Source organism: Rhinolophus sinicus, linkage group LG01 (genome assembly GCF_036562045.2).
Source record: "Rhinolophus sinicus isolate RSC01 linkage group LG01, ASM3656204v1, whole genome shotgun sequence".
NCBI lineage: Eukaryota > Metazoa > Chordata > Mammalia > Chiroptera > Rhinolophidae > Rhinolophus > Rhinolophus sinicus.
This window is the reverse complement of record NC_133751.1, coordinates 58908478-58936389: the sequence shown is the minus strand read 5'-3', so window position 1 is coordinate 58936389 and position 27912 is coordinate 58908478. Positions and strand designations below refer to the sequence as shown.

The 27912-nt window shown below is 35.3% G+C and overlaps 1 protein-coding gene across 3 annotated transcripts in view; it reads right to left on the bottom strand.

The window, feature by feature from the left end:
• Positions 1–450: 450 nt before the first annotated feature.
• OSBPL11 (oxysterol binding protein like 11) overlaps positions 451–27912 on the bottom strand; it is an 82347-nt gene continuing 54885 nt past the window's right edge. For all 3 annotated transcript variants that reach the window (XM_019723661.2, XM_019723662.2, XM_074330551.1), the window contains 5 exons: positions 26399–26897; positions 23066–23252; positions 12295–12477; positions 6099–6252; positions 451–2136 (listed from right to left, as the gene is read on the bottom strand). In XM_019723661.2, coding sequence (XP_019579220.2) covers positions 2071–2136; positions 6099–6252; positions 12295–12477; positions 23066–23252; positions 26399–26897 — 1089 coding nt within the window. In that variant the 3' untranslated portion in view covers positions 451–2070. The remainder of the gene's footprint in view (positions 2137–6098; positions 6253–12294; positions 12478–23065; positions 23253–26398; positions 26898–27912) is intronic.

Genomic DNA, 27912 nt, shown 5'->3' with positions numbered 1-27912 from the left:
AATTGCTACAAAGACGCATTTCTAGGCCAAATATTAACAAGGTGTAGATAAAAAAACAAAACAGAAAAGGCCTCTAGCTCTTGTCAAGTGGATAAGCTGCAGCTTCTGGAAGTACATATTCTCCTTCCTCACTCTCGGGGTCCTGCTTCTAGGAGAGAAGTGGGAGGTCAAGAAGAGAGGGACTAGGTAAAACAATTACCCTAAAGTAGCAGCATTTCACTCCTGTCAAAGACTCCAATCCAATAATGTGGGAGATTTCAATTACTCATAAATGTATTATTTTTCATAAGAATTTTTAAACTTATTAAATTTACTCATTACTCTCTTTAAGAGATTCCTAAAGATAAGTATTTAAAGAGAAAACAAATGCCTCTCTCAAATGTACAGGACAAGAACTCCACTAAAATAGAAACTTTCTATTTTTCTCCATTCATAAAAAAGACAAAGGCATCATTGTCCTCTAGTTTTATTATTTTTCAATCTTCCCAACACATGAACTATTACTCACTTTGAGATATTTTTCAGTGCATTTCACAGCAAAAATGAACAAGAGAATCATTAAAATGGTTGTACATAAACCAATTCTGTTTTTATAATTTACAATTTGTTGAAGAAATTGTTTTGCTGTTTTCGTCCTATTAACCCCTTTAATAAAACACAATTTATCAGAGCACAAAGCTTAAATTTCTTATGATGACGTAACCGATATAGCCACCTGCAATGGCTGATGAATAACAGGTATGTTATACACACTGATTGGAAGACAACATCAGAAGAAACAGAATAAGGCACCACTCTTGGAAAATTAAGGTAGCTTGTAGTAACAAGTGTTGAGCACCGGAAGTAGGTGCTCAATAAATACTTGAATGAATAACGAAAGCCATAATCAGCACTATTCTTTTAGTTGCCAGAACTTCTTCAACCTCAATAAAATACTTATTTAAAAAAGATTTGTACCTGAATACAACTTCCTGGTATCTTTTTATCTCATACTCTTTCTTCAGCATTTGAGTTTCCTTGAAAAGAAAAAACCATACTGTACACACTCTCAGTCACGTATGTAACTTCTGAGTTACTGACACAGATGAAGTTGTTTTAAATTTTGAGTGAACAGAGGTAAGATAAGCATACTTATCCAGAGGGATAACACATAATACTGGATATTACCCTACAAGTGAAAAAAAGGTAAGGAAAAAACTAACAGTTTTCTTTTTTAATATCTGCTATATTCTTTAATGCCTCAGTTCTTGAGAAAGGCCAAAATCTCATCATATTGACATGAACACATTTTAAAAAATTGTCTCTCAACTGTAGTATTTAATAAAACTAGGTGCTGAAAAATGTTCTGAAATTTTTCAAGTCAATCTTGTTTTCAAGTATATTAAAATGTTCAGAAGAAAAAATTCTCCATGGTTATAATTCGAATCAATTTATAAATATACTTTTTAAAAGACAGTTCCAACAGAGGTGGATAATGGACAAGATCCTCAGACACAGGCACACAGTCTCTTAGAAGGAACAGAACGCCTTGTTACTACAACCGGTTGATATTTTTTTTTTTTTAACACTGATTTCAGGCACAATGGCTGAATCCACATCTGGGTCGTGTTCCTCCTCCTCTTGGTTTGTTTGTAAGAGTAGTGAATACTTCAGTTACTGACAGAAAGCAAAGCACAGACTCTGAAACAGACTTCACTTTTCACTATAAAGAAATCAAAATCATTGAGTTCTCACTGTTGTGTGTATCTGCTGCCCCGATGAAAAAATAAGGGATTCAAATTTAGCGTGAGGAGCAGGAACTGGATAAAAGATTAATCATCTAACAAGTCAGGTGAAAGGTTTTCAGATGATATTGCTCACATCACATGAATAGGTCGGTGAGAGGTCCATAGTGCTTCTTCAACACTTTGGTCTCGCTGCAGTCCTGTGGGGCCCTAATAGGTACATTCGTGTTTAGCTAATTTCAGTCTGTAATCAGGAAGCAGGTCACTCAGTGCAATAACTCCGTTCTGGGAGGGTTCAGGGTAAACAGAGAAGAATTTCATTTGGTCGAGTCTTAGATAGCGTGTATCACTCTGCTGGTTGTGTTGTTGGAATTATTTTCCAAAGGGGTTTGTGATAAACCCAGCCATCTCCCTGAAAACAAGTAGAAGAAGAAATTAAACAACCATTCTTGTAGTATTTTCAGAGTCAGTAACCAAAACTAGAAGCAATGCCTTCATTGAAAAGGAATTCTATTCTCACATTGAAAAACAAGAGTTTTTGTAAAGGAAAAAAAATCTCTGTGCTTAATTAAGACATCAAACAACGCCTGTGGTTTAGATGGCATTAGGTGAGAAGTTCTGGTCTGGGAGGACCGAATTTGTGCCCCCATGAACTTATGATTTTGAAGAATTCACTTGTGGCAATTCTGCCAGTTTTGCTAAAATGCTACAGATTGAGCCGCAGAAGCAGCAAAGGAAATGGTCAGGAAGGGACTACCTGTTCTCTCGATCTCAACTGGCACCTCCAGTATCTCAGTGTTGTTTTCTAGTTCTTTCCTGACTCTACCCTATTAGCTTCCCCTGGTTCCTATGAATAGAAGGTTACCACAAGGGGATGAAGTTAGAGTCAGAATGAACTAAAGACAGGAGACCAAGTGAGGAACAGAGCTGCAGCAACTGCATCAAGCAACATACTGGGGTGGGAGCTTGGCAGAGTTGAGGTCACAGTAGCTAAAACTGGGAGTTCAGTGTCAGGGGGACTAGGCAAAGTCAGGCAGATCTGAGCCTCTGTCCTGAACCTGTACAGCTCCTTCAATGTATTTCTGTTTTTAAAAAATATTTTAATATATTTATCCTACCTTGTTCCAAAAATGATTTAAGTCCAGCAATTATTTGGCTCATAGTAACAAGGACCCTCTCCTTGACCAAACTTTACTCAGACTCCTTTGAGTCTCTCTTCTTGACTAAGCCTCCTTTTAGCCTGCTGAGCCCAGTTTTAGCAAAAAATCCTGACAAACCAGTTTATCAAGAATCCCATCCTTAATATCCAATTAAACTCCTCTTCTCCCACCCTTTGTATCTAACCAAGTGCTTCTCCCACCTCCCCCATCCTTAGACCTAACCAAGGTCCCTTTTAGTAATTTTCCATCTACTCCCTCACCCTGCCCATTGGCTATAAAGTCCCATTTGTCCCCATATTCAAAGTTGAGTTCAAGCTCTCTCCTCTATTGCAATAGTCTTCAATAAAGTCTTCCTTGCCATTTTTATTACGTGTCAGAATAATTTTTCTTTAACAGCAGCCATCACATTGTTTATTATATTAAATCACCTGGTTGATAATTTTCAACACTGTTCTTTGAAAAAGATGTTACCTAACCACATTATAAAATGCTAGGTTTAGAAGTTAAGACATGCCATCTGACCATCCATTTCATTTTACAGATGAAGAAACTAAGATCTGAGAAATGAAATGAATTGCCCAACGTCACCAAGGAAAGAGCAGAGTTCTTCTCAGTACACCTTCCATATATTTACCCACATTTTACAGATGAGGAAACTGAGGTTAGAAGTGGTAAATAAACTATCTAAGGTAAGAGCTGGCCCTCAAACTTAGCACATCTGCCTCCAATACGGCCTGCTATATTAAAAAGGCTTTCCTGCTTGCATTTATATACAACTTAAGAAATTTTAAACACTCACTTAAGAGTATATAACCAATAGATCCTGGTGGACATGTATAATAACAAAAGGGAAGAAATGAAAGACCTAACACATTAAACGTCAGTGAGAAATAGTCAGAAAACGAAAATGGGTATAATTAAATGGTACTAGAAACAGTTTAAGTTTATCTATGCTTTCTCTGGTTACTCTATCCAAATGACTCTATTCTTTATTCTTCCATCTAACTAAGGTCAACTCCTAACTGGTCTGTAATCGGTCTGAAAGCAATAATAAAAGTACAAAAGCCCTTGTTACTCATAACAATATTTAAAAAACATCTACTAAGTGCCCAGCCACTCTGCTTAGGACTATACAAGGGAGACAAAAATGGACTTTTCAGTAACATATGACGTCTTAGCAAAGAGCCATACACAATGGGAACAGCTCCAAATTTGTTAAGAACCTTGTGGCACCAACCAGCGTGGGCTAGCTGCCCACCTTGTCAGCCTCACTGGTATTCCCCAGTGCTTCTCAGATGTGATGGCACACGTCGTGGTCCAGTGGCATACAGGATGTCACCTGGTTGCCCCATGGGCTTGGGGAATTACTATATGACACAATCTAACCTATGTGTTGTACCACTGCCATCGCGTACCATGTGGGGAGCCCTGCTTCATCTTACCACCCAAAGGGGCCTGAATCTGAGTCAGCATCTCCAATCTACTGTTCTGTCAGGTGGTTACTTAAGATCATCTGGGTCAAAAGAAATTCACTATTTTATTGGATAATCACCATACCTTGCCATCATGTTCTGCATTTGTCTATCCAACATCACAAAGTGTGATAAAAAAATTAAGTGGCTTATAATAATATCTATCAAATAAGGAATAAATGAGAAGTAGCAAGTTTATATGTCATGTCAGCAGCAAGAATCAGGGTGCCTATCAGTTAAAATCCCTTTGGTTGCATCTTTTACCCATTATAGCTCACTTTTTTCAGCCCTCAGAGTTCATTTTCACAGAAGCCCTCCCTTGGAAACTTTCCTCTTGAGAATCTACTTCTGGTACATTTGCTTTCTTAATGAGCTTGAAGTGAAAAAAATCCAAGGTTACCAGACTATAATTTTGAATAGTAATTAAAAAGTTTTATATTCTTCATATAAGAATGCAGAGATATGAAGTACTTTCCCTAATTTCTATCTATGAAAACAGTTAGTAATTTATATTAGATAACTAAGGATTAAAAAAAAAGTAATGAAACTACTCTAACTATGGGATTTTAAGAGCAACAACTATGTAAAAATCCCATTCAAATCACTTTTACCAAATACCATCCTGATGGACCAATATTGAAATTCAATGGGTTTCCTTAGACTTGGTTATAGACACGAAAACTTTTCTTGGTATCAGATCTGGTTCATTATTCACCTATTTTCTACCAGAAAATAATAAACAAAATGAAACAAGACAAAATCTTTACATTTAGAAGACTTCAGAAATAATTTAGTACAACTGCAAAACCAGTGCATTAAACTCTTCTACATAAGCCATAGTCTCTTAGATAGCAATGGGGAACACATTACTATAAAATGTGCTGTTATTACTGGATATTTTTTATTGTTATACAATGCTTTCTTATGTTAAACTCAAAATGTGCTTCCCGGTAGTTTCGGCTTAGCTCAAGTCCGCTATTAGAACTGATAAAAAAGTTCTGTGTGGATGCGGCCGGATGGCTCAGTTGGTTGGAGCGTGAGCTCTCAACAACAAGGTTGCCAGTTCAATTCCCGCATGGGATGGTGGGCTGCGCCCCCTGCAACTAAAGACTGAAAACGGCTACTAGACTTGGAGCAGAGCTGCACCCTCCACAAGTAGATTGAAGGACTACGACTTAGAGCTTATGGGTCCTGGAGAAACACACCGCTCCCCAAAAATATTCCCCAATAAAATTTATAAAAATAAAGTTCTGTGTGATCGGCCTACATATATTTGAAGAAGGTTACAATAAATGGCTCCTGTTTTCTGTTCTTCCGGCTAAACACCCTCACTTCATTCTTTTTTCCTTAACTGTTATAAAGATTATAGTCACTTGACTGTCCTTTGTGTAGCCAATTACGTTTCTTATGTCTCTCTTAAAATGTGGTCTCTGGAAGCAAACACAGAATTTCAGTGTGGTACAAAAGGCAATAAAATAATAAACTACATATTCTATTGTTATGATAAAAGATTTTGTTAGCATTTTCATTTGTGGCCAATTAAATCCCCAAATCTATTTCATTTGAACTGCTGGTTAGCAATTTTACTTTGACAAATTGTGAAAAGCTCACAAAAAAGCTCAAGGTTAAGCTAGACTATTTTTAGAAATGGAAATGTGTAAGTGATAACAATTCAAGAACGCCTGGTAAGCTAACGTTCTAAGTAGTTAATGCGTTTTGGTCTGAAGACAGGTAGGACATACCTCTTTTATAAAATATTTGGTTTTCCAGGGTGTGCCTGCTTCAGTACGATGCCTTTCTTCGGTCCTCTGGCGTTCTTCCAGTGTCCTTTTATGCTCTGTGGCCTTATCAATTTCCGATTCCCTCAGAGAGTCTGTCACATCTTTCCACAATCGCCTGAAATCAGAAAACCATACATTTTACAAACATTCTTCAAAAAAGATAACTAAATAGAATCATACCCTCAAAATTAACAGTAATTTTAAAAACTTACACTTCCTAAATCAGATCTATAGTTTCATGCCTATGAGCTACAAGAACACTGATACTGTGTTACTGACGTCAATGCCCAACATGCTACTGCTTCTGCTTTTCCAATTAAAAATAATTTATATTTTCAGGTTATAAAACCAAGCTTTTTATTTTTAAGAGACTTAGGAAATACTAAGCAAAAAGATTTTAAAAGATATTAAAAAAATTTTTTTAAAAGCTGAAATACAAGAGAGACCACTTCTGCTTTTGGACATGATGAAATAAGAGCACCAGATTTACCCTCTTGCCTTTAATCAACTCAGAAACCAGACAAAATATAATGAAACAATGATTTTCAGATACCGAGCAAAAGGCAGAACAGGACAACAATCCCTTAGAGTTGGGAAACAACTCTATAGGGAGGGGGAAGCTCAACAAACTTGAAGCAAAAAATCGCCAGAACAATTCTTTGGGGAAAGTAGGATATAGTCTGTTCAACAAATTGCACTGAGACAACTGGATATCCACATGCAAAAAGATGACCTTAGACCTTCACCTCACAATAAAAATTTTAGAAGATACAGGAGAAAATCTTTGAGACTTTGCATTAGGCAAAGATTTCTTAGATGCAACACCAAAATCATAATCCATAAGAATATATTGATAATCTCATCCTCATCAAAATTAATATCTTTTACTGAGAAAAACACGATAAAAAATGAAAAGACAAGCAACAGACTAAAGGAAAATATTTGCGAAACACATAGCTAATACAGGATTTTTTTTCAATAAAGGATTTATATCCAGAATTTACAAATAACACCTGTAACCCAATAAGACAAACAATTTAATTTTTAAAATTGAGTGAAAAGATATAAGCACACATTTGTCTATCTTCCAGTGAAGACACACAAATGGCTAATCAGCACATGAAAACATGCTCAATATCATTAGTCATTAGGGATATGCAAATTAAAATCACAATGAGATACTATTCCACACCAACTAGAATGGACATATTAAATAGGACAGTAACAAATGCTGATGAAAATGTGCAGAATTGCAACTCTCATACATTGTTGTCAGGAAATGTTAAATGGTGCAGCCATTTTAGAAAATAGTTTGGCAGTTTTTTGAAAAGTTAGGCATAAACTACCATGCAAACCAGCAATTTCACTCCTAGTATTTACCCAAAAGAAATGAAAACATGTTCACACACAGATTTGCATGAGGATATTCATAGCAGTATTAATCATCATAGTTCAAAACTGGAAATGTCCATCAATTGGTGAATGGAAGACAAAATGTGGTCTTATATAATAAAATTATATGGAACTTAAGAGGAAAATATATAGCATTATTCAATAATAAAAAGTGATGAACTACTGATATATACTACATCATGGATGAACCTCAACAACATGTTAAGTGAAAAAAGGTAGGCACAAGGTATCACATTTTGTATGATTTCATTTATTTGAAATATCCAGACAAGGTAAATTTATAGAGATGGAAAGTAGGTTCCCTGTGACTGGGGATAGGAATGAAGATTAACTGAAAACGAGCATGAAGGATCTTAGGGGAAGATGAAAAGATTCTAAAACTGATTTATGGTGATAACAGCACCACTCAGGAAACAGGTGAATTTTATGATATGTAAAATCTCAATAAAGTTTTTTTTTTAAAGTGGCACTTTGATATTAAAGTAAAATTCAAAGCAAGAACTACGACCAGGGATAAAGATGATCATTTCATAATAATCAATGTGAGTGCAAGGAGACATACAATCCTAAATGTGTATGCCCCTTATAACAGAGCTTCAAACAACATTAAGTAAAAACTTATAGAGCTACAAAGAGAAATATTCAATTATAATTGGTAATTTCAGTAATTGATTTCAATAACTGATCTCTACTGACAGAACAAGTACATAGAAAATCAGTAATGATATAGAAGACTAGAAAAATACTATTAACCCACATGACTTAATTGACATTTATAGAATACTCTCACCTAACACCAACAGAATACACTTTCTTGTCAAGTGCACATGAAACATTTACCAAGACATAAAGTATTTAGGGCCACAAAATAAATCTCAATAAATTTAAAGGATTGAAACCATACAAAGTATATTCTTTGACCAAAATGAAATTAAGTTAGAAATGAATAATGGGAAGATAATTGGAAAATCTCCAAATATTTGGAAATTAAACACATTACTAAATAACTTCATGACTCAAAAATAAATCACAAGGGAAATTTTAAAATATATATCAAAAGTTCTAAAGTTGTGAGATATACATAAAGCAGACTTAGAGGAAAATGTATAACTCTGAAAGTTTATATTGGGAAAGAAGAAAAACCAATGACCTAAACCAGGGGTCAAACTATGGTCCACTGCCCATTTTTGTAAATAAATTTTTATTTTAATATAGCAACATCTATTGCTAACTTTGTGCTACAATGGCAGAGTTGAGTAGTTGTGGTAGAGGCTATCTGGCCCCTTTAGCCTAAGATATTTATTCTCTGGCCTTTTACAAAAGAAGTTTGCTGATGCCTGACCTCAACTTCCATTTTAAGAAAGTAGAAAAAGGAATAGCAAATGATGCACCAAGTAAGCAGAACAAAGGAAATAAAAACAATCAGAGCAGAAATCAACGAAAAAGAACAAAAAAATATAGACAAAAACCAATGACAGCAAAAACTAGTTCTTGGGGTAAAATGAATAAACCTTTAACCACACTGATCAGGAAAAGAAGATACTGCCAATATAAGGAATGAGTGTTGATATCACTACAGATCCCACACACATTAAAAGAATAATAAGGGAATATTATGAACTATATACCAATAAATTTGACATATTTGATGAAATGAATCAATTCCTTGAAAGAGACAAACCACCAAAGTTCACTCAAAAAGAAATAGAAAACCTCAACACACTTAAGTACTAAAACTTTCCCCCAAGAAAACAACAGACTGCTATGCCCCATAAATGTAGACATAAAAAGTCCTTAATAAAATTTCAGCAAAGAGAATAATATAGTAGTATCTCTTAAACATCTCGTTTAATGATGGCTGGATTCTTCTGCTTCTACATTTAATTTGTTGTGATATATTTAAAGCATATAAATAAAATATGGCTTCACACAGACTCATATAGTTGGAAAAGGAAAAAAGTTTATTTTTCAAATAATTCAATTCTTCAATACTGTATCAAAACTTAGCAAGTTATAGTTTTTTAAAGGTTAGTGGCAATTTGAAAATTAAAAAAATGTCAATGAATTTTTCTTACTCTGCTACACGGAGATCTATTGGTCTAATTTGCATCTTGGATGAAATTTTTACCCCTGCATATCAATTCTGCAATATCATTGATCAACTGAAACATGATCTTCCAGGTGTTGACATATTTTATTATAAAGTATTTAAAAAGCACATTCATTAGTAACACCACCAATTTCATCAGAAAATTCTTTGCTTGGAAAGCTCATTATGACAGATACAAATCATCCAAAATTTTGATTTTGCCTTGAAGCTTAAATTTTTTTCCAGTTTCACTGACATATGTAGCACTGTGTGTTTAAAGTGTACAGCATAATGACTTGACTTACGCTGTCAAGTGATTATCATTAAGTTTAATTAACCTCCAATATCTCATATAGATACAAAAAACTAAATTAAAAAAAAAGTTTTCTCCTTGTGATGAGAAGAACTTTTAGGAAATAGTCTCTTAACAACTTTCAAAATACACCATACAGCAGGGTTAGCTACAGTCATCATGTAGTACATTACATCCCAGTACGTGTAACTGAGTTTGTACCTTTTAACCACCTTCATCCAATTCCTTCACTCCCTACCCCTGCCGCTGGTAACCACAAACCTGATCTCTTTTTCTGGATGAATTTTTTTGAAATTGAGGTATAACTGACATATAACACTATATTAGTTTTAGGTGCATAACATAATGATTCAATATTTGTATATGTATATTACCAAATGATCACAATAAGTCTAGTTAACATCCATCACCATACATAGATACAAAATTTTATTTTCTGGTGATGAGGACTTTTAAGATCTCTTCCTAGCACGTTCAAATATGCAATACAGTATTACTAATTATAGTCACCATGTTGTACATTCCATCGCCATGACACATTTATTTTATAAGTGCAAGTTTCTATCTTTTGGCCCACTTCACCGATTTCGCCCCCCCACCCATGCCCACCTCTGGCACCACCAACTTGTTTTCTGTATCTATCAGCTTGGGTTTAAGATTTTCACATATAAGTGAGATCATACAGTATTTGTCTTTCTCTGTCTGACTTAGTTCACTTAGCATAATGCCCTCGAGGCCATCCCTGTTGCTGCAAATAGCAAGATTTCATTCTTTTTTATGGCTGAATAATATTCCATTGTGTGTGTACATACAGATATACCACAACTTCCTTATCTATTTGTCTGTCAATGGACACTTAGGTTGTTTCCATTTAAATTTTACTATTAGCAGCAAATACTGTCAATTGTTTTCCTTAAAGTGCCATGTTCATGTCATTCATTTACAAGAAAAATCTAATATCGAAATTAGAATGGCTATAGTTTGCCAACCATGCTATTAAATAAAAATGGTGTTTCATGAAACACTAGAGTAATTTGCTTGTAACTCAACTGCACTAGTGCTTTTCCTCCAGATAACTACTGTACTTGACGCCTATGCCCAATGTGTCATGCAGAATATTAAAAAAGACTTATTTTTTCAAAGACATTTAAAAAGAAATCGGCGTTTTAAAAATTGCCAGTACACGGCAGTGAAGAATATAGTGACAGCTTGTACAGTGGTGCCACTGCCTTCAGTGCTAAGTGCGAAGGCCCAGCACTGCTACCTACCATGGCTTGTGCACCAACGCGAGTGCCAAGAGCATGAAAAGAGCAAATAGCACTTTAGCATTCTTATGAAAAAAGTTTGAAATTGGAGATCCTCCAAAAGGATCAAGGACCCCAGGGATCTGCAGACCAAACCTTGAGAACCTCTCCTTCAGGATAAATCCCTAGCAGAAATTTTGTTTCCATCACTCTTGTTTTATTTTTTACCTAACCTGAGTCTTTGGTTAACGGGCATTTAATCCCTTTACTCATCTCGTTATACATTGTTTGGCTCCATTTAAGTGATCTTAAAATATTTAATGTTTCCTTATATTTCCTTTATTCTTTTTTAAATTGATAGAGTAGTATTTCCACATGATGTAAAATTTAAACAGTTCAAAAGGGCAGTTTGGAAAAGTAAGTCTCTTTCCTATTCCAGACCCCTGTACTCCTCTCCAAAAGCAACCACTGTCAACACATTTTGGAGACTATAACTTATTCACACATACACATCCACTTCACTTACTTTCAAAGGCCAATGACATATATTGCCAAAATACCCTCTAGGAAGGTTGTTCCAATTTACCTTCTAACCAGCAGTATGAAAATACCTATTTGTTCATACTGTTTCCCAAAAGACTTATTATTTTTAAAACTATTTGTCTTATTAATTTATATTTCTTTGAATATTAATTACACTGAACATTTTTTTCATTTTCTTAATGGGTATTTTTGTTCTCCTATTTTTGTGCACTACCTCTTTATGTCCTTTGCCCACTTTTCTATTGGGCAAATAATAATGTTAATAATGTTAAGAGTTTCTATGATAAGGATAGTAATCCTTTATTAAATGTTAATATTTTTGCCCAGTTTATAAATGTTTGGTTTTTACTAAAATATGACTGTGTGTCATATGATGTCATAACTGGTAAGGGAGTTTAAGAGCATCAGCTCAGACCAGATACTTCTAATTTACAGATGAGGAAGCTGATAAAATTGGTGAAGTGACTTGCCCAAGGTCGCAAGTTAGTGAAAAGGCTTAGGTTAAGATCCAGAGCTTCTGACTCTTTGCTGGATGGATGCACGATGATGACATACCTGGATTCGAATGGGTCCTGCTTCTCCAGAGGTCTTACTCTTTTCTTTGTCACTGCTAATTTAGTCACGTCCACATTCTTTGTCTCTCCATTGCTGTAAGTGAACTCAAGAACACTATTCCATTCCCCCTGCACCCTGCAGACCACAGTGTTCGTAAGGTTGTGCTTTACTTCACCTGTAACTCTAGAAGCAGGCAGGAAAAAAAAGATATGTTCTAATAAGTGATATTGGGTTTGTTTCTTAAGATTCTGAAATTCAAGAATGTACTTTGTGAATGGTTTAAATTAGTTATACAGTTGTCAGTGCCATAGTCAGACTAAATCTATGTTAGCTTCCTAGATAATTTTTGCAAATAACATCAACTTTAATCTTTAAAGAGGACACTGGGAATCAAAGTAGAGACTTAGTTAACACAAATAATCACACAGTGCGATCTTTAAAATGCTTGCTACAAACAAAGCTATTATAATATTAAAACTAAATAGAAACACGAAAAATATTAACATTTTTATCACAGTTGCAAAACGTTATAATCTATTTAACATTTTTAAAAACTAGTTCTATTTATTTAAAAGTTCAGAGTCTTTCTATTTGAAGTTCTGGGTATATCAATTCTGTATAAAATCACATAAGCCTACTTGTAAATTAAATATAAAAATCAGACAAATCAGTAAGAAGTAAATAGAAAAGATACATTAAAAATTTAAAAACTCTCAACAAAACAGAAAAATTAAAAAAGCACTGGTATATAAAAATCATTACCAGCACAGAATTCAGAGAGAACTCAAACACTACCGTTGTTGAAAGTTTAATGAAGACTTATCTGGCTGGTTTATCAACAGATAGGATGCAGCTCAAATGAAGGCTGGAAAAGGAACAGGTCTAATTATTTTTAATGAGGTATTTTATGTTCACTGAAGGACATAACAGGGTCAGATTAGATAGATGTTCAGAACTCAGAGAATAGTGGGTAAAGGTTAGGGTCTAATTAGTGTGTCCGAGATTATGGTTTATCTGGATTCACAAGGGAATCCACAGGACCAAAGCCCAGAAGCAACAGCTCATGAATCCTCAGTAGAATTTTTCAGGTATAAGCCAAGGGTCTGAGTATCAGAAGGACATAGTTAAATTCAGGGAGTCCATAGTTTTTAATCAGAAGTCAACGGTTTACAAACTCAAGAGTTCAAGGCAGAGGCACAGGAGCCAATAAGCAAATGATCTACGAACCAGATCTTAAGTGTCAAGGTGTATAAGGGTTTGGAATCCAAGAGCAAATCAAACATTCAAAATCAAAAGTTAGGCATAATTGTAGCTCAGTGGACACAAAGAACATCGTGACTACAAGTCGCACTGATTACAGCTGGAGTGGGAACTCTGGGTTATATACTTCAAGGCATCTGAAATCTTAACGAATTGCACTGCTAAGGGTTTCTGCCTGACTGAATGTTTGTGATATCCAGGTTTCCTCTCTGATTCTACTTGATAACATTGTTCCTGTCCTTGAAAATTTATCTCTAACCAAACAGGATATGAGATGACACTGAACACTTCTCAATTCCCTTTTCCATCCACATACCCAGAATTATATTCTGAGAACTGCGGAACAATAATCCACGCCTCACTTGATCTCCCTTTTATTGCCACAGCACAATCTCTCAAATTATCACTTATCTCCTTCACAAGCCTTTCAGCTGGGTTACATGGGTCCTCACCACTTAGCACATCTACACTTAGTGCAAGAGCCACATGAAGAGAACAGGCACAGGGAGCAAGAAGCACACATGCTACAGGTAGGCCATGAGCAACTTGCAAAAAGAACACCAGGAGGAACGGCCTCACCTCACTTGCTTATAACAATTCTTTGTAACAGTCTAATGCAGGGTTGGCAAACTCCTTTTGCAAAGGAACACAATACGAGGTCTGACCATTAAGTTTGTGACTTGTTGCAACGATGTTGCTAACATTTTTTGATATCAGAGGGATTATTCATTATAAATTTGTAGCAACTGGACAAACAATTAACCAAGTTTACTATTTGGAAGTGCTGAAAAAGCTGCATGAAAAAGTTAGACGCCCTGACCTTTTCGCCAACAATTCATGGCTCTTGCATCACGACAGTGCATCAGCTCACACGGCACTGTCTGTGAGGGAGTTTTTAGCCAGTAAACAAATAACTGTATTGGAACACCCTCCCTACTCACCTGATCTGGCCCCCAATGACTTCTTTCTCTACCCAAAGATAAAGGGAATATTGAAAGAAGACATTTTGATGACATTCAGGACATCAAGGGTAATTTGACGACAGCTCTGATGGCCATTCCAGAAAAAGAGTTCCAAAATTGCTTTGAAGGGTGGACTAGGCACTGGCATCGGTGCACAGCTTCCCAAGGGGAGTACTTCGAAGGTGACCATAGTGATATTCAGCAATGAGGTATGTAGCACTTTTTCTAGGATGAGTTAGCGATCTTAATTGTCTGACCTTGTAAGTACCTTAGGATTCGTGGGCCAGGCTGTCTCTGTCATAACTACTTAGCTCTGTCACTGTAGCAGGAAAGTGGTCATACGAGTAGATAATAAGTAAATGAATACCTAAATATCTAAAGCATGTACATCTAGATCTGGTATCCATCAATGACAGAATATGTTGCCCTTCAGACACCTGCCAAAGAGCGAGAACTTAAGTTGTCATCCTACTCATCTTTAAAGTGAGGATAATTGATAAGGCACGTACTCTCTCACTTTCTAAAAACTTGACCATCAAGTTGGCTTTTTAGATTGTCTAGATGCTGTCTCTACTGCTACTTGGAATACCAGAATCATTGGCTATATTTACTTGGCTTCATATAGAAAGCTTTTATTGACTGAAAGTTAAGACTTTAATTTTGGATTTTACTGATATATATATATATATATATATATATATATATATATATATATATTGAAATACTCACATGAAGGATAATTATATTTTATGCAGAACTACTAAAGACACCATTCTGTTACTCAATGCCATTATATAAGGATACCTGCAACAAATCCCTTTAGAATTTAATACCAGGGAAATAGTTCATCTCTCTTGAAAAAGTGATAGGCTTCCTTTATAAGACAATGAGAAGTATGCTGAGCATCATGTTTCTTTTTTTACTTTAACAGAAGAGTCAGAATTAAATTTTATTTTCAGGTACAGCAATTTTCTAATCCCAGCTTTGCAGTATTATTGTCCTTTTCCATAATTATGGTTATTATAATAACAGACTTTAACTGTCTATTATATATGATGAGTTTTTCCTAAAAGCCTTACATATACTTTTCAAAGATAGGGTCCTGGAGTCCAATACTAGACTAAAAGCTTCTTGAAGGCAGAGATAGGCTTTTTCCTTCTCTGTATCTCCAGTATGCAGAAAAGTATGTCACTTAGCAGATAGTTAACATAACCTTATGACACTGAACATATACATATATACGTATATATAAAATCATCATCCTAAAGAGAGTGTGGAAAATGGCATCAGGAGATGGACAAGGGCATGAGGAATAGTTAAGTAGGCTGTTGGCTGCATCAGAGATAGTTGTGGAAAATGAGGGAGTAAGGGAAGACCAGTAGAATATATTTATAACCAATGCAGATGGCAGATAATGTGTCTGTTCTGATTGCAGATAGCAGCAAAAAACTAGGCTATGTCTGAGGCGGGAGGCATGGCCATTAATAAAGGCATGAAAGAAAGCTTAATTATAGTATTCTATAAAATCAAAGAAGAAAAGATGTCAAAATAGGGAAGTCTGTTTCTAATATGAATCTTTTAAATGAAAAATTAGGTGAAACCATTGGTTTTAAGAGAGATGAGAATGGAAGAAAATGAGGAAACTCTGGAGTCAGCCAAAAGTATCCCTCATGAGTTATGAAAAGAGTGTGTATGTGAATGCAAAGGGCAGAGCGAGCGAGACAGAGAGAGAGAGTGAGGGACCATGTTAAGGAAAAGTGTCATACTTTCAAGTAAGAAGAAGATCCAATGACTATGGCCTGTAGATAGGTAAAGAGCATGAAGGGAGAAATGAAGCTTATTTAAGTAAGAAATGCAAAGAAGTAATACGGTAAAAAATAATGACTGATCCCTAACAAAAATGAGGATGTCTATCTGAAATTTCTAGGAACCTTTAAAAAAGTCAAAACATGAAAACCATGTATCAAAAGCCAGTAAGCCTTTTAGAATGTTTGCTTTTGGGTGCTCTCTCTTGGGATCCCAGCTGCCAAGATGGGAGACTCTCTAGCCATGTGGGAAAGCTATGCATAGGCCCTCTGCTGACAGACCCCGCTGAGCTCCTGGTCAACAACCAGATCTGCTGCCTCATGTGCGTGGCCACCTTGGATATCCAGCTGGGTCATGCCTTTAGATAATTGAAGCCCCAATCAAAACTCAACTACAACCATGTGAAAGATGCCATGTGAGAATCACTCAGCTGAACTAAATCAAATCACAGAATTACGATAATAAATTGCTGTTTTAAGCACTAAATTTTAGAGAGGTTTACTACCAGCAGTAGATAATAAGGACATGATCCAAAGTTATCTTATATCTCCTCCATATCCAGTCAATTATTTCTTGAAGGTCTGTCAATTCTGAATCCCTAACTGGTCTCCCAACTTCTAATCCTCCCTCACCACCTCACGCTCCCCCAATCCAATCTTCACCTGCTACCAGATTGATCTTTTTTTTAAATACAGATTTAAAACATACCACTTCCAGATACAACATTGCTTAAATTGTATTCCTGTCAAAAATATATATAACCTGAACAGAATTCAAAAAAAATCAGACAAAACTAAACTGAGGAGCATTCTATAAAATTGGCCTGCATTTTTCAAAAATGTCAATATCATAAGTGACAAAGGCTGAAGGAATATTGCAGCTTAAAGGAGACTAAAGGGACATAACAATAAAATGTAATGTATGACCCTGGGTCAGAAGAAAAAAACACTGCCAATTGTTGGGACAACTGACAAAAATTTAATATGGGTTGTACATTAGATAATAATGTTATCTCAATGTTCAGTTTCCTGAATTTGACAACTGTTCTGTGATTATGTGAGAATTTTCTTGTTCTTAGGAAATTCAGGCTAAACTATTTTTGGGGTAAAGTGCCATGATAAATTAAATCTCAAACGTTTCAGGAATAATAATAATAATAACACGAACAATAAAATCTTTGTGTATATAGAGAAAGATTTTGATAAATCTAATGTAGCAAAATATAAACAATTGGTAAATTTAGGCAAAGGGTACATAAGAGTTTTTACAACTCTTCGGTGGGTTTAAAATTATTGTAAAGGAAAAGATAAAAATAAGTAAAATAAATTAAATATATCACTTCCATGCTCAAAAGCTTAACTGGCTCCCCACTGCCTTCAGAATACAGATCAAATTTGTCAACAAAAGTCACTAAAGATAATACGATGAGAATGATAAGTCTGTTATGAATTGAAGCCTGTACCTGCCCTATCCTTTTAAAGTCCCTAAAAGTCTTAAAATAGATTCTGTCTCAAGAAAACTGTGGATATAAAGTAGTTAAATGGAACAATTTTCGAATAGAAAGACTATGTAGGGAGAAGAAAGCACTATCGTCTCGGCACCCCTCTCTCCCACTGGGGCCCTGCATCCTAATCCCTCAGCCTCAGATCCACTCGCCAAAGATGCCCTTGGAGATCCAGCCAGAAATGGGCCTCAGGCTCTGCAGAACGTCTCCATTGTGCTTGCTCACTGCTCTGTCTGCCCCAGCAGCGACTACAGAGTGAGACAGAGGACAGCTGAGTTCTTAACAGCGCAGACACAGGAAGCCCAAGAATGTGCTTATGGACTTCAACAGGAAGACACGATTGCTGAGCATTACAGAAACTTAAACAGAACGACGACACTGCAGAATGACAGGAATCTAGTCTCTGTGAGACATCAGCTCTAAAGACACATGGTTTCCCTGTCGGAGCAAGAAGAGCTCTGAAGGGAAGAAAGAGGGTATCACCAAGATGCAAGTCTAAGTACTGAAAAGGAACTTAAAAACCAGGAGAAAATTTCTATGCAGGTTATTTGCAGCCAGGAACTAGCTAAATGTCATAGCAATGATGAGATTTGGGAGATGAATTCTCATCTCCACATTCAGGTAATCTTCGCAATATGGTAAATTATTATAATTTGCATTTATTATTATAATTTAAGACAAGATAAAGCATTGGTATAGGAAAAAGGTCTGGGTAGTTTGTACTCGGGGGAAAAAATTAACCTGAGCTCAAAAACTATAATCTGAGTTTCTATAAAGAGACATTTTATAAATGTAACTCATATATCAAGTGTTTGAAACAAAGTTAAGACTTAAAATTTAATCAGAATAGCTATATAGTTGAGCTGTTACAAAAGAAGAAAATTCTGAACATGCAAGAGCGGTAACAATATGTGTACTAAATATGGACTAAGGTTTTCACTGAAGAAGAGTATCAGAGAATTCATATGTGCAGATACAAGCCTCTTATTCCCCTCTCAGTAGCAGAGATTTAATATGGGAAATGAACCCTTTGAATTGTAATGAATATGGAAAGATTTCCACTCATGGTTCAACATGAGCTCAACATGTGATAACCCATATAGATGGAATATGGGATATCCTTAACTAACGATAATTTTATCTCTTAACCAACACAAGAAAGTTCACAGAGAGAAACCTTATACTAAATAATAATGATTTCGAAAAATCTTACAGTCATTATTTACTCATAGACATGGGAGAACTCACACTGGAGAAAAACATGATTAATCATTCATACCGTAAATGAACAAGAGAAAACACACTGCAGAGAAATCACATGAAGGCTAGCATCGTGAGGCAACTCCCCATTGTCATTCACTCCTGAAAGAATCCACACCAAAAAAAAACCCCATGTGAATGTGATCTATGTGGGAAAACCTTTAGTCAACACTCAACTCAGGTAACACAAGAGAATTCCTGGAGAAAAATCCTCTAACAACCCTCTAACTTTGGACAAGACTGCAGCCAGACTCTTCCTTTTACAACACCAGAGAGTTCATATTGGCTCAACATACTTGTATGTCTAATCAATGCAGGAGAGTATTCAACCAAAGTTTTAGCTTTGAGGCTGGAACAGGAAAATTTACATAGCAGGGAAACCGTAAAACTGTAATGAACAGTTTGGTCAAGGCTTCAGCCAGAGTTCTACCTTAATTAAATACTATTTCTGTAATCAACTAGAAGAGCTTAGAGCTGGAGCTCTGGCCTTAGTGTACACAAGACAATTCATAAAAGGGAGAAATCCTATTAAACGTGATGAATGTAGAGAAGTCTTTAACAGGAGAAAGTCTCTTGATAAGTACCAGAGAATTTATACAGCACACACAGTTAAATGAAATCAGTATAGGAAACCCTTTACTCATTGAGCCATATTTGCAAAACATGAGAATTCACACTGGAAAACAACATAGTTGAATATAAGGAATGAAAGTCTTCAGTAACTATTCATTAAAAGACCATATAACATTAACAATCTCTCCCTGGAGAGATTTCTATTTATAGACTCAATGTAGCAAAGCCTGTATGTGGAACTCGCAGTTTACTAAACACAAAGAAAGCTAGTAACAGCTATTTTGAAACCTCTGAAGGGTTATGCTAGAGGAGAAAAGGCGTATCAGTTGTATGAAGCTCCAGAAACATCAAATCCAAGGGTTCATATCTAAGAAGTTAATTAGTAGGTCATTGGGAATAGCTACAATTTGATAGAGTGGACTAGACTATATCTTCAAGAAGAAAACTCACACTTAACCGCATTCCCCAAGAAAAATATGCAAATATTTACAAATTACATAATACATACACAGCACTGTATAGCTACAATGGAAGGCCCAAAACAGTACCAGTCTGTCAAAAAGTTCACAACCATATTGGGTGAAATAACACAAAACAATCAAGAAAATAACATGTTTTTTTAAAAAATGTTTTTATAGATAATAAGTCCTGTAGGATTCTCTCTCTCTCTCTCTCTCTGTCTCAGAATGAAGTTTCAGGGACCAGAAATACTTTGCAAAAAAAGAAAACTAAAATTGTTCCATATCTCCTTATCCAGAAAATAATACTTAAGAGAAAAAAAAAACCACAACAACCCATGCCACTGAGAAGGACGTCAATATCACTGACAATAAAAAGTGCTGGATTTGGAAAATATATTACTATAGTTGTTTTCCTCTAAGCATTTTACTCAATTATATACTTTGAGAAATGGTTTCACCAATACAAGAATATTACAGGGAGCTAGATTTCAGCTCTAACTTCATTTATACTGGGGGTGCCAATAAAAGGTATACACATAACTTGTATTCATCTTTTGTTATCGGTATATATTGAGTATTACAATTTTAATAGTTTTTTCCTTTCTTAAAATGTGTATACATGTTTTTGGCACCCTCTGTATAAAGAGAATCTGAAAATGCAATGGGCTGCCTCACCCACTGTGAATTCTCTGCTAATAATAATGTTCCAATACACATTGAACAATCAGTTATTAGGCATGTTGCAAAAGGATTTATGCGTCTAGTAAATGTTGGTCTAGGGATTTCTAAGGTCCCTTTTATTTTGAAGTTTGAATCGTGTGATGACTATGATGACAGTAAGTAGAAGCACATATAACAAAGTGTGAACCATATTAATACCTTCTCTAAGGATAAAAGGTACTATTCTGACAAAGTCTAGTGGTTCTGCGTGGGTGATCTATACATATTTTTAATTCTCTGCTTCAGTGTTTGGAAATCCATATTTTTAAAGGCCCATTCAATGTCTGGGAGCCAATAAATCTTTCTTTCTACTTCTTTCTACTTTCTACTAAAATTGTTGAGTACTAGTCCTCCAGTGAAGAAGTAAAACAGCTATTACCATGTTTCCCTGAAAATCTAAGACCGGGTCTTATATTAATTTTTGCTCCAAAAGACGCCTTAGAGCTGATTGCCCGGCTAGGTCTTATTTTCGGGGGAACATAGTATGTAACTGAAAGTCTCATACATGACTGGAGGGAGTGTATTTTGGTATAACCAGTTAAGGAAACAGTCTGGTAGTATCTAATAAAATTCAACTTCATATCCTACAACCCAGCTCCTGGGCATCTACCCAGGAAATTCATACATACATTCACCAATGATCTAGCAACACTATTTAAAATAGTCCCAAACTGGAAACTGTCAAGATGCTCATCAACATTAGAATGAATAAATGAATTAGGGCATAGTTGTACAATGGAAAACGGTCAGTAAGGAAAATAAACTACAAGTTTAGATGGATGAATCTCGAAAACATAACGTTGAACAAAGTCAGTCAGGTGTGAAAGAGCACATAGTGTATGATTTCATTTATACAGTTTCTATGGTGTTAGCAATCAGGATAGTGGCTACCTTAAGTTGGGAAGGATGTAAGTGGTTAACGAGAGAGAGAGAGAGAGAGAGAGAGAGAGAGAGAGAGAGAGAGAGAGACTGTATCAAGGCATGAGGCACTTTGTGAGGGGTGAAACGTCTATTACATTATTTTGCACACTTGAAACAAACAAACAAAAAAGAAATAGCATAAACATCCCACAGAGGCTAGTGTAATCCAAGCCAGACTCTAAAAGAGCCATGTGACTCTTACTAATTGTAACCTCAATGAATAAGCAGCCCAGCTCAATGGAATAGTTAACTATTACTCTCATGTTTATAAAACTTGAATGCAAACAGTCTGCCCAAGGTCATGCATCCAGTCTGTGATTTAAAAAAAGTTTTTTTTAAGACCATCCCAAGTTCCTCAATTCCAGCCTTGAGCAGAGTTATGTAAGCCAGACATTGAGTTGCCATGTGACTTGGAAAGGATACTTTCCTTCTGCAGGCCTCAGTTTCCCAAACTATAAATGAAGAGGTTTGACTCGATGATCTCTATGTTTCCTGTCAGTAATAACATTTTATATAGGTTTATTCAAAAAGCAAACAAACAAACAAGGCATGAGGAAGGCCTCTGGGGTGCCAGTAATGTTCCATGACTAAATCAAAGTGCTCAAATTTTCACAAAGTCAAATCAACTTGTATACTTGTGTGTGTGTGTTATTCTTCAATAAAAATTTTGTAGAAAAAGAAAACTATCCCTATTTTAGGGGCAGTCAGAACAGACATCACAAGTTTAAAGAAAGAGTCAGTATCCTATTCAGGATCCTATTAGAAAGCCTGTCTTCAAGCAGTTTGGGCTATCTGCACAAGTGCTGAAGAGACCAATAGGCCACAAAAGTATAATAACTGGCTAATTCCTGGATGGAATTAGAACAAAGCCACCATTCAATCTTGGTATCTAAAGACACTGGCTTCCATCATTGTACTTCTAGAACTATTTCTTAGCACTAGATGTATTTTCACCCTAACTTGTAACAATATCTGCCTCCACTGAGGTCTGGATCCAAGTCTGAATCCCTTTAAAGGCAGAAATTGGGCCAGATACTACATATTCATTTGTTATGAATTCTACTCTACATCTCATTAGATATTTAACCAGGAAAGTTTTATGAGTAAATAGATCTGTCACTGTTTTTAAAAGCAGGTCATGATTTCCAGAATGCCTTGAAAGATGAAATATATTCAACAAAAGATAAACAAAAATAAAAATCCAACCCCATTTCACATAAAACAAAGTAGAAAAAGAATAAGGAGTTGTAATAAAAGATCAAACTGATAGAGTAAGAGTCAGGTATCATTTAAAATGTTCTTACCGGTGCACTTTGCCACCATAAAATGGCTTAGTATGAAAAGTGATGCTGGCCGAATACCCAGTTTTTGCACAGTTGACACTGACTTTGCCACCCAGTTCCACCCAAGGAACAGTTAAAATTGACCGGGCATATGCACAAGGTAGAGAAAATGTATACTCTTCTCCATGTTCCAATAGACTGAGGATCCCTAAAGGTGAAAATATGAAGGCTGTTAACATCTTAAAAAGATAGCTATGAAAAATCCATATTATGTTTTCTCTTGTCTAGTAAATAAACATCATAATTTTGCTTAATTTTCATTTAGCTTTGGATGAAATTGGCTTCATATACAATTGTATTTGACAATTCCTGGTAATAGTGAATCAAGGTTACTTTTACTATGGCTTTACTATTTCTTTGGTTCGTGGAACCAAGAATGGTACAGTGGAAACCGTGTAAGACTTCCCTCTAAAGCTCCTAAAAAGAAAATAAAACCTTAAGTCAGAGTTTAAGGCCATAATATACTGCATCATGTTAAGATCTGATCATCAGTATTAATAGCTTTTCCAGCAGTTTGGGGATAACTAAATATCTAATGTTATAGAGTCATAGACTTTAATCTAAGACCATGATGAAAAAGTGTTCTTAATTTTATATATATACACACACACATATATATATATATATATATACAAAGAAAAAAAGTAATTTTATGATGAAAAATATGGTCATAATTTTCTTTGCCAAATCCTGAATTATTTACAGTAAGTCTACAAGAGCTAGAAGTGGTAGTTTCCAAACAAATATTATTCTAGTGGGGCTTGTTACATATTAAGTGATGCTATATTAAGAATGGTTTTAAAAACCATAAAAAAGGAATTACATTAATGAATAATCAATCTATACTAAATAATTAAGAGACACTAAGGAGACTTGAGCTAGCTACACTACTAATCTAAGCTTATTACCTAGTTCACCAACAAAATAAATACTGACCTGGATATGTACCACTGCTCTGAACTGTTATGGTATCCCTCTCTTAATAAACATTCATTAGGCACTCTTCTTAATATTCACAAATAAGGGCAAGAGTTGTGATAAATATTTTAATGTAGTTAATTTTTAGCAAATACACAAACTGAGATCCTAAAGTAGTCTACTTTATGTAAAGCAACATGAATATTTTTTTTTTTTTTAATGAGGGCGCAGCTCACAATGGCCCATGCGGGGATCGAACCGACAACCTCGGTGTTATTGGCGCCACGCTCTAACCGACTGAGCTAACCGGCCATCCCTGAACTATTTTTTTGTATTGTCATTAGCAGTCTTCACAAAGGACAACAATAAATCAAGAATTATTGAGCTATTTCACAGGCGACATGGTTCTGGCTATATTTATATATTAATATAATGAGAGATGTCAGAAGACATAAAGATAATACACTGGGGTATACTTCAAGTTTTTAATAACTGGTGATTAAGTCTAAATTGGAAAAGATATCATATTTCTACTACTTTGCTAAAACTACATGACCTTATAAACTGGGATTATGATCTTTGATTTCTAAGAATATATTTAACTAAGTAGCATACACTGTGGAATTTAAGATCTGAAGAAATATACAATTAATTTCAAATATTTGTGATAATAGACTAGTTAAAACTGAGTTTCAAAGAATTCTAAAATCTCATTTATTTAATAATTAAACTTTTCCCGTACTATTAAATAAAAAACATGGCTGCTAATAGGAGAAAAATGAATGTTCTAAGTTCCATTCCCTGATTTAATTTACATTCTGTTGAGAGTACCAATCGTAATTTAATTTCTAAAAGGCAATCCATGAATATATAATTAGGACTTACTAAAAAATTAACTATTATGTACCTCCTTCATGATTAATGCATGGTTAAGATATTAATGCTTTTCCTCATTTCTTGAGGTATTTTCTTTCTTGAAGTAGGAGAGACTACCATTATCAGATTCCTTCTGTTATATGAGCTGATAAGAGTAACTGTCCTCAGGGGAGAGTGTGTCAAAGAATGAGGTTCTATGCCTCATTCTGGCTATGCCTTAACCTTTATGACCCCTTTATGACCCTGGACACGTCCCATCACTTCTAGACTTCAGCTCTTTCATCTATAAAATAAATAAATTGATTTATGAAGAGCTTAGGGCTGTTAAAAGTTTATAGCTGAAGGTGGCAAACTTTGTTAAACAAAGTATCTTTTCCAATGTTATAAAAAGTTGGTAAGACTCATCACAACAGATATTAAAAATAGGGAAAACTGAAAAGGGGATAAACTATTTTCTTCACAGCTACAATAACACAATCTCAAAATGTGAGTCATAGGCTTAATGGTGCCATACTTACACTGTTAAGTTTATATTCAGAACAAATTATTCTATGCACAAGAGTGTTCCCTTTAATATTAAAATGGTAGTTTGTTTCCTGCCATTATATTTGCATTAACTCTGCAATGATTTCAGTGGAGATTTATTATTGATTTTTTTCTTTCTTTGTATTCTTGGCCAAAAAAACACTGGCCAAAATAAAAGACTATTTTCATAATCTTTTTCTGAAGTAGAATTAAAGTTTGGCAATATATTTTAAAACATTCTATAAATATCTCCTTATAAATATGAATATATTTGTGAGAAATATAAACGATGTAGATTTACCTAGAAGATACTTCTTTTTCTCTACCTTTTTTTAAATTAAAGTTTATCGGGGTGACAATTGTTAGTAAAGTTACATAGGTTTCAGGTGTACAATTCTGTAATACATCATCTATATATCACATTGTGTGTTCACCACCCAGAGTCAGTTCTCCTTCCATCACCATATATGATTAAGAAGAAATTTCGTAAGTGCTTTTTATAACGGCAAAGATATATGTTTTAAAGTATTATCAATAACATGGGAAAATGAGTATTTAGTGCAAAAAACCAGGACACAAAACTATGTGGAGAGAATTACTCCTAATTATATAAAACTTTTATAAAAGTACGAACATACACACAGAGTAAAAATACAAAATACTAACTAAATTTATCCATCTCTGGATGGAGGAATTAGAGATGTTTTTATTTTCTCCTTGACATTTTTCTGTTTTCCAAATTTTCTACTATAAAAATATTTTACATTTAAAATTGTAAAAACATCATGTTAAAGAGAATTTATGTTTTTCCATAACTACACCCCTTCACCCCACCAGCATTCTGGAACATACTAGGAATTAGGGGAAAAAAGTAGTACATTCAACATTTCAAATTTATAAGTATATTTATCTAGCTTCCCAAAATTTAAGATCACAGTTTGATATTAAAAATTGGAAAATAATTTTTCTACTTACCTTCTCCAACCATTGTCACGCCTATTGACATGCCTAAGAATTTGCTCTTAGTCCAGACATGCGCATTTACACACATCTTCCTTTCTGCACATTCTGCATAAAATCCTGAGACTGGAGGATGATGGGAAACCTGCTCAGCAACAAATCTGACTGTGTGACAGTCTGGTCCCACCTGGCTCAAAGCCTCCTCTGATAGAGGAGCATGATTTGTGACTGCCTGGGTGGAAGAGTTGCTAGTAACACTGGATGCTACATCACTTTTTGGCACCTTCCAGGAACAGTGAAATATTTCTCCAATGATAGGATTGTACGGTTTCTTAGCAATGGCTCCCTTACGGCCTTCATGAAATGAGGTAAGGTAGTACTCAACAAAACGAATCATTCTGTCTTCAGCTGTGGCTCCATTAGTGATAGCTATAAACAGGTCTGGATGAGACATAAAATCTGCATACATTTCCAGCAAGGAACGCTTCTCTAGGATAAATGTAGGAAGCACCACCTAAAACAATAACAACAAAATCAACCAAAGAGGTCAATTTTAATCCAATGTGTTTATCTGTACACATTATTCTTATGTCTCTGAAAACATTTCATTCTAGATGGGTATTAAAAGCAAAGTCACAAAGTCTCATTAAAAAATAAACATGCTTTTATCAAATATATGTAAATAAATGTTTTTTAAAATAATTTTTAAAATGCATGCTTAAAAGGAAATGAAAGTCTTCCCAAATGGAGAGAAAAGAAGAGAAACAGAGAGCAACCAGGAAGTCCAAAAGCCATAAAAGTTTCAGAGAGAACAGGAAAAAAACTGGAAGACGGAAATCATCCATGAAATAATTTAAGGTTTTAGAGAACTGAAGAATATGAGTTGTCATACTGAAAGGCCTACCAAATACCCAGGGACAATGGATATAAAGAATCCTATACCAAAACATGGCACAGCCATTTGGATTGGCAGGAGACACTCATTTCACCCACCGACGAGCTGTGGCTTCCGTCTACTGCTGAGGTCACCGCTTGGCTTAAAAGCAGAAAATACTGAGCAGCGCACTCACTCCCTCGGCCTACATTCCTGCTGGATGCCCAGTTGTCTGGCTCACACCAAATGCTCTCACTCTGTGAGCTGAGTATTTCACAGGACTCATTTACAACTATGCTTTCTGTTTCTTCAGAAAGGACTCATCTAAAACATTTTTCAAGAACTTATAAAAAGCTGAAACCAGAGACTACTTAGTTTATCTTCGTCAGGGTGCCTTCTTCTATGAATGGCAATACAGCCCTTTCCTTATACCACTAAGGCTGTGCTGGCTATTCACTTTTTTCCTAAACTAAGCAACATTGTTATAGTGTACATATATAGGTGGAAAAACCTTTGGTAAAGTCAAGTAACTGGTTGCATCTAGGAAAAAAGTAGGGGACTCCAACCGGGATAGGCACTCAGAGAGCTAACAAGTCTGATGATGTATGTCCTATAATTTAATCTGAGTTGTGGGTACATGGGTATTCATTTTATC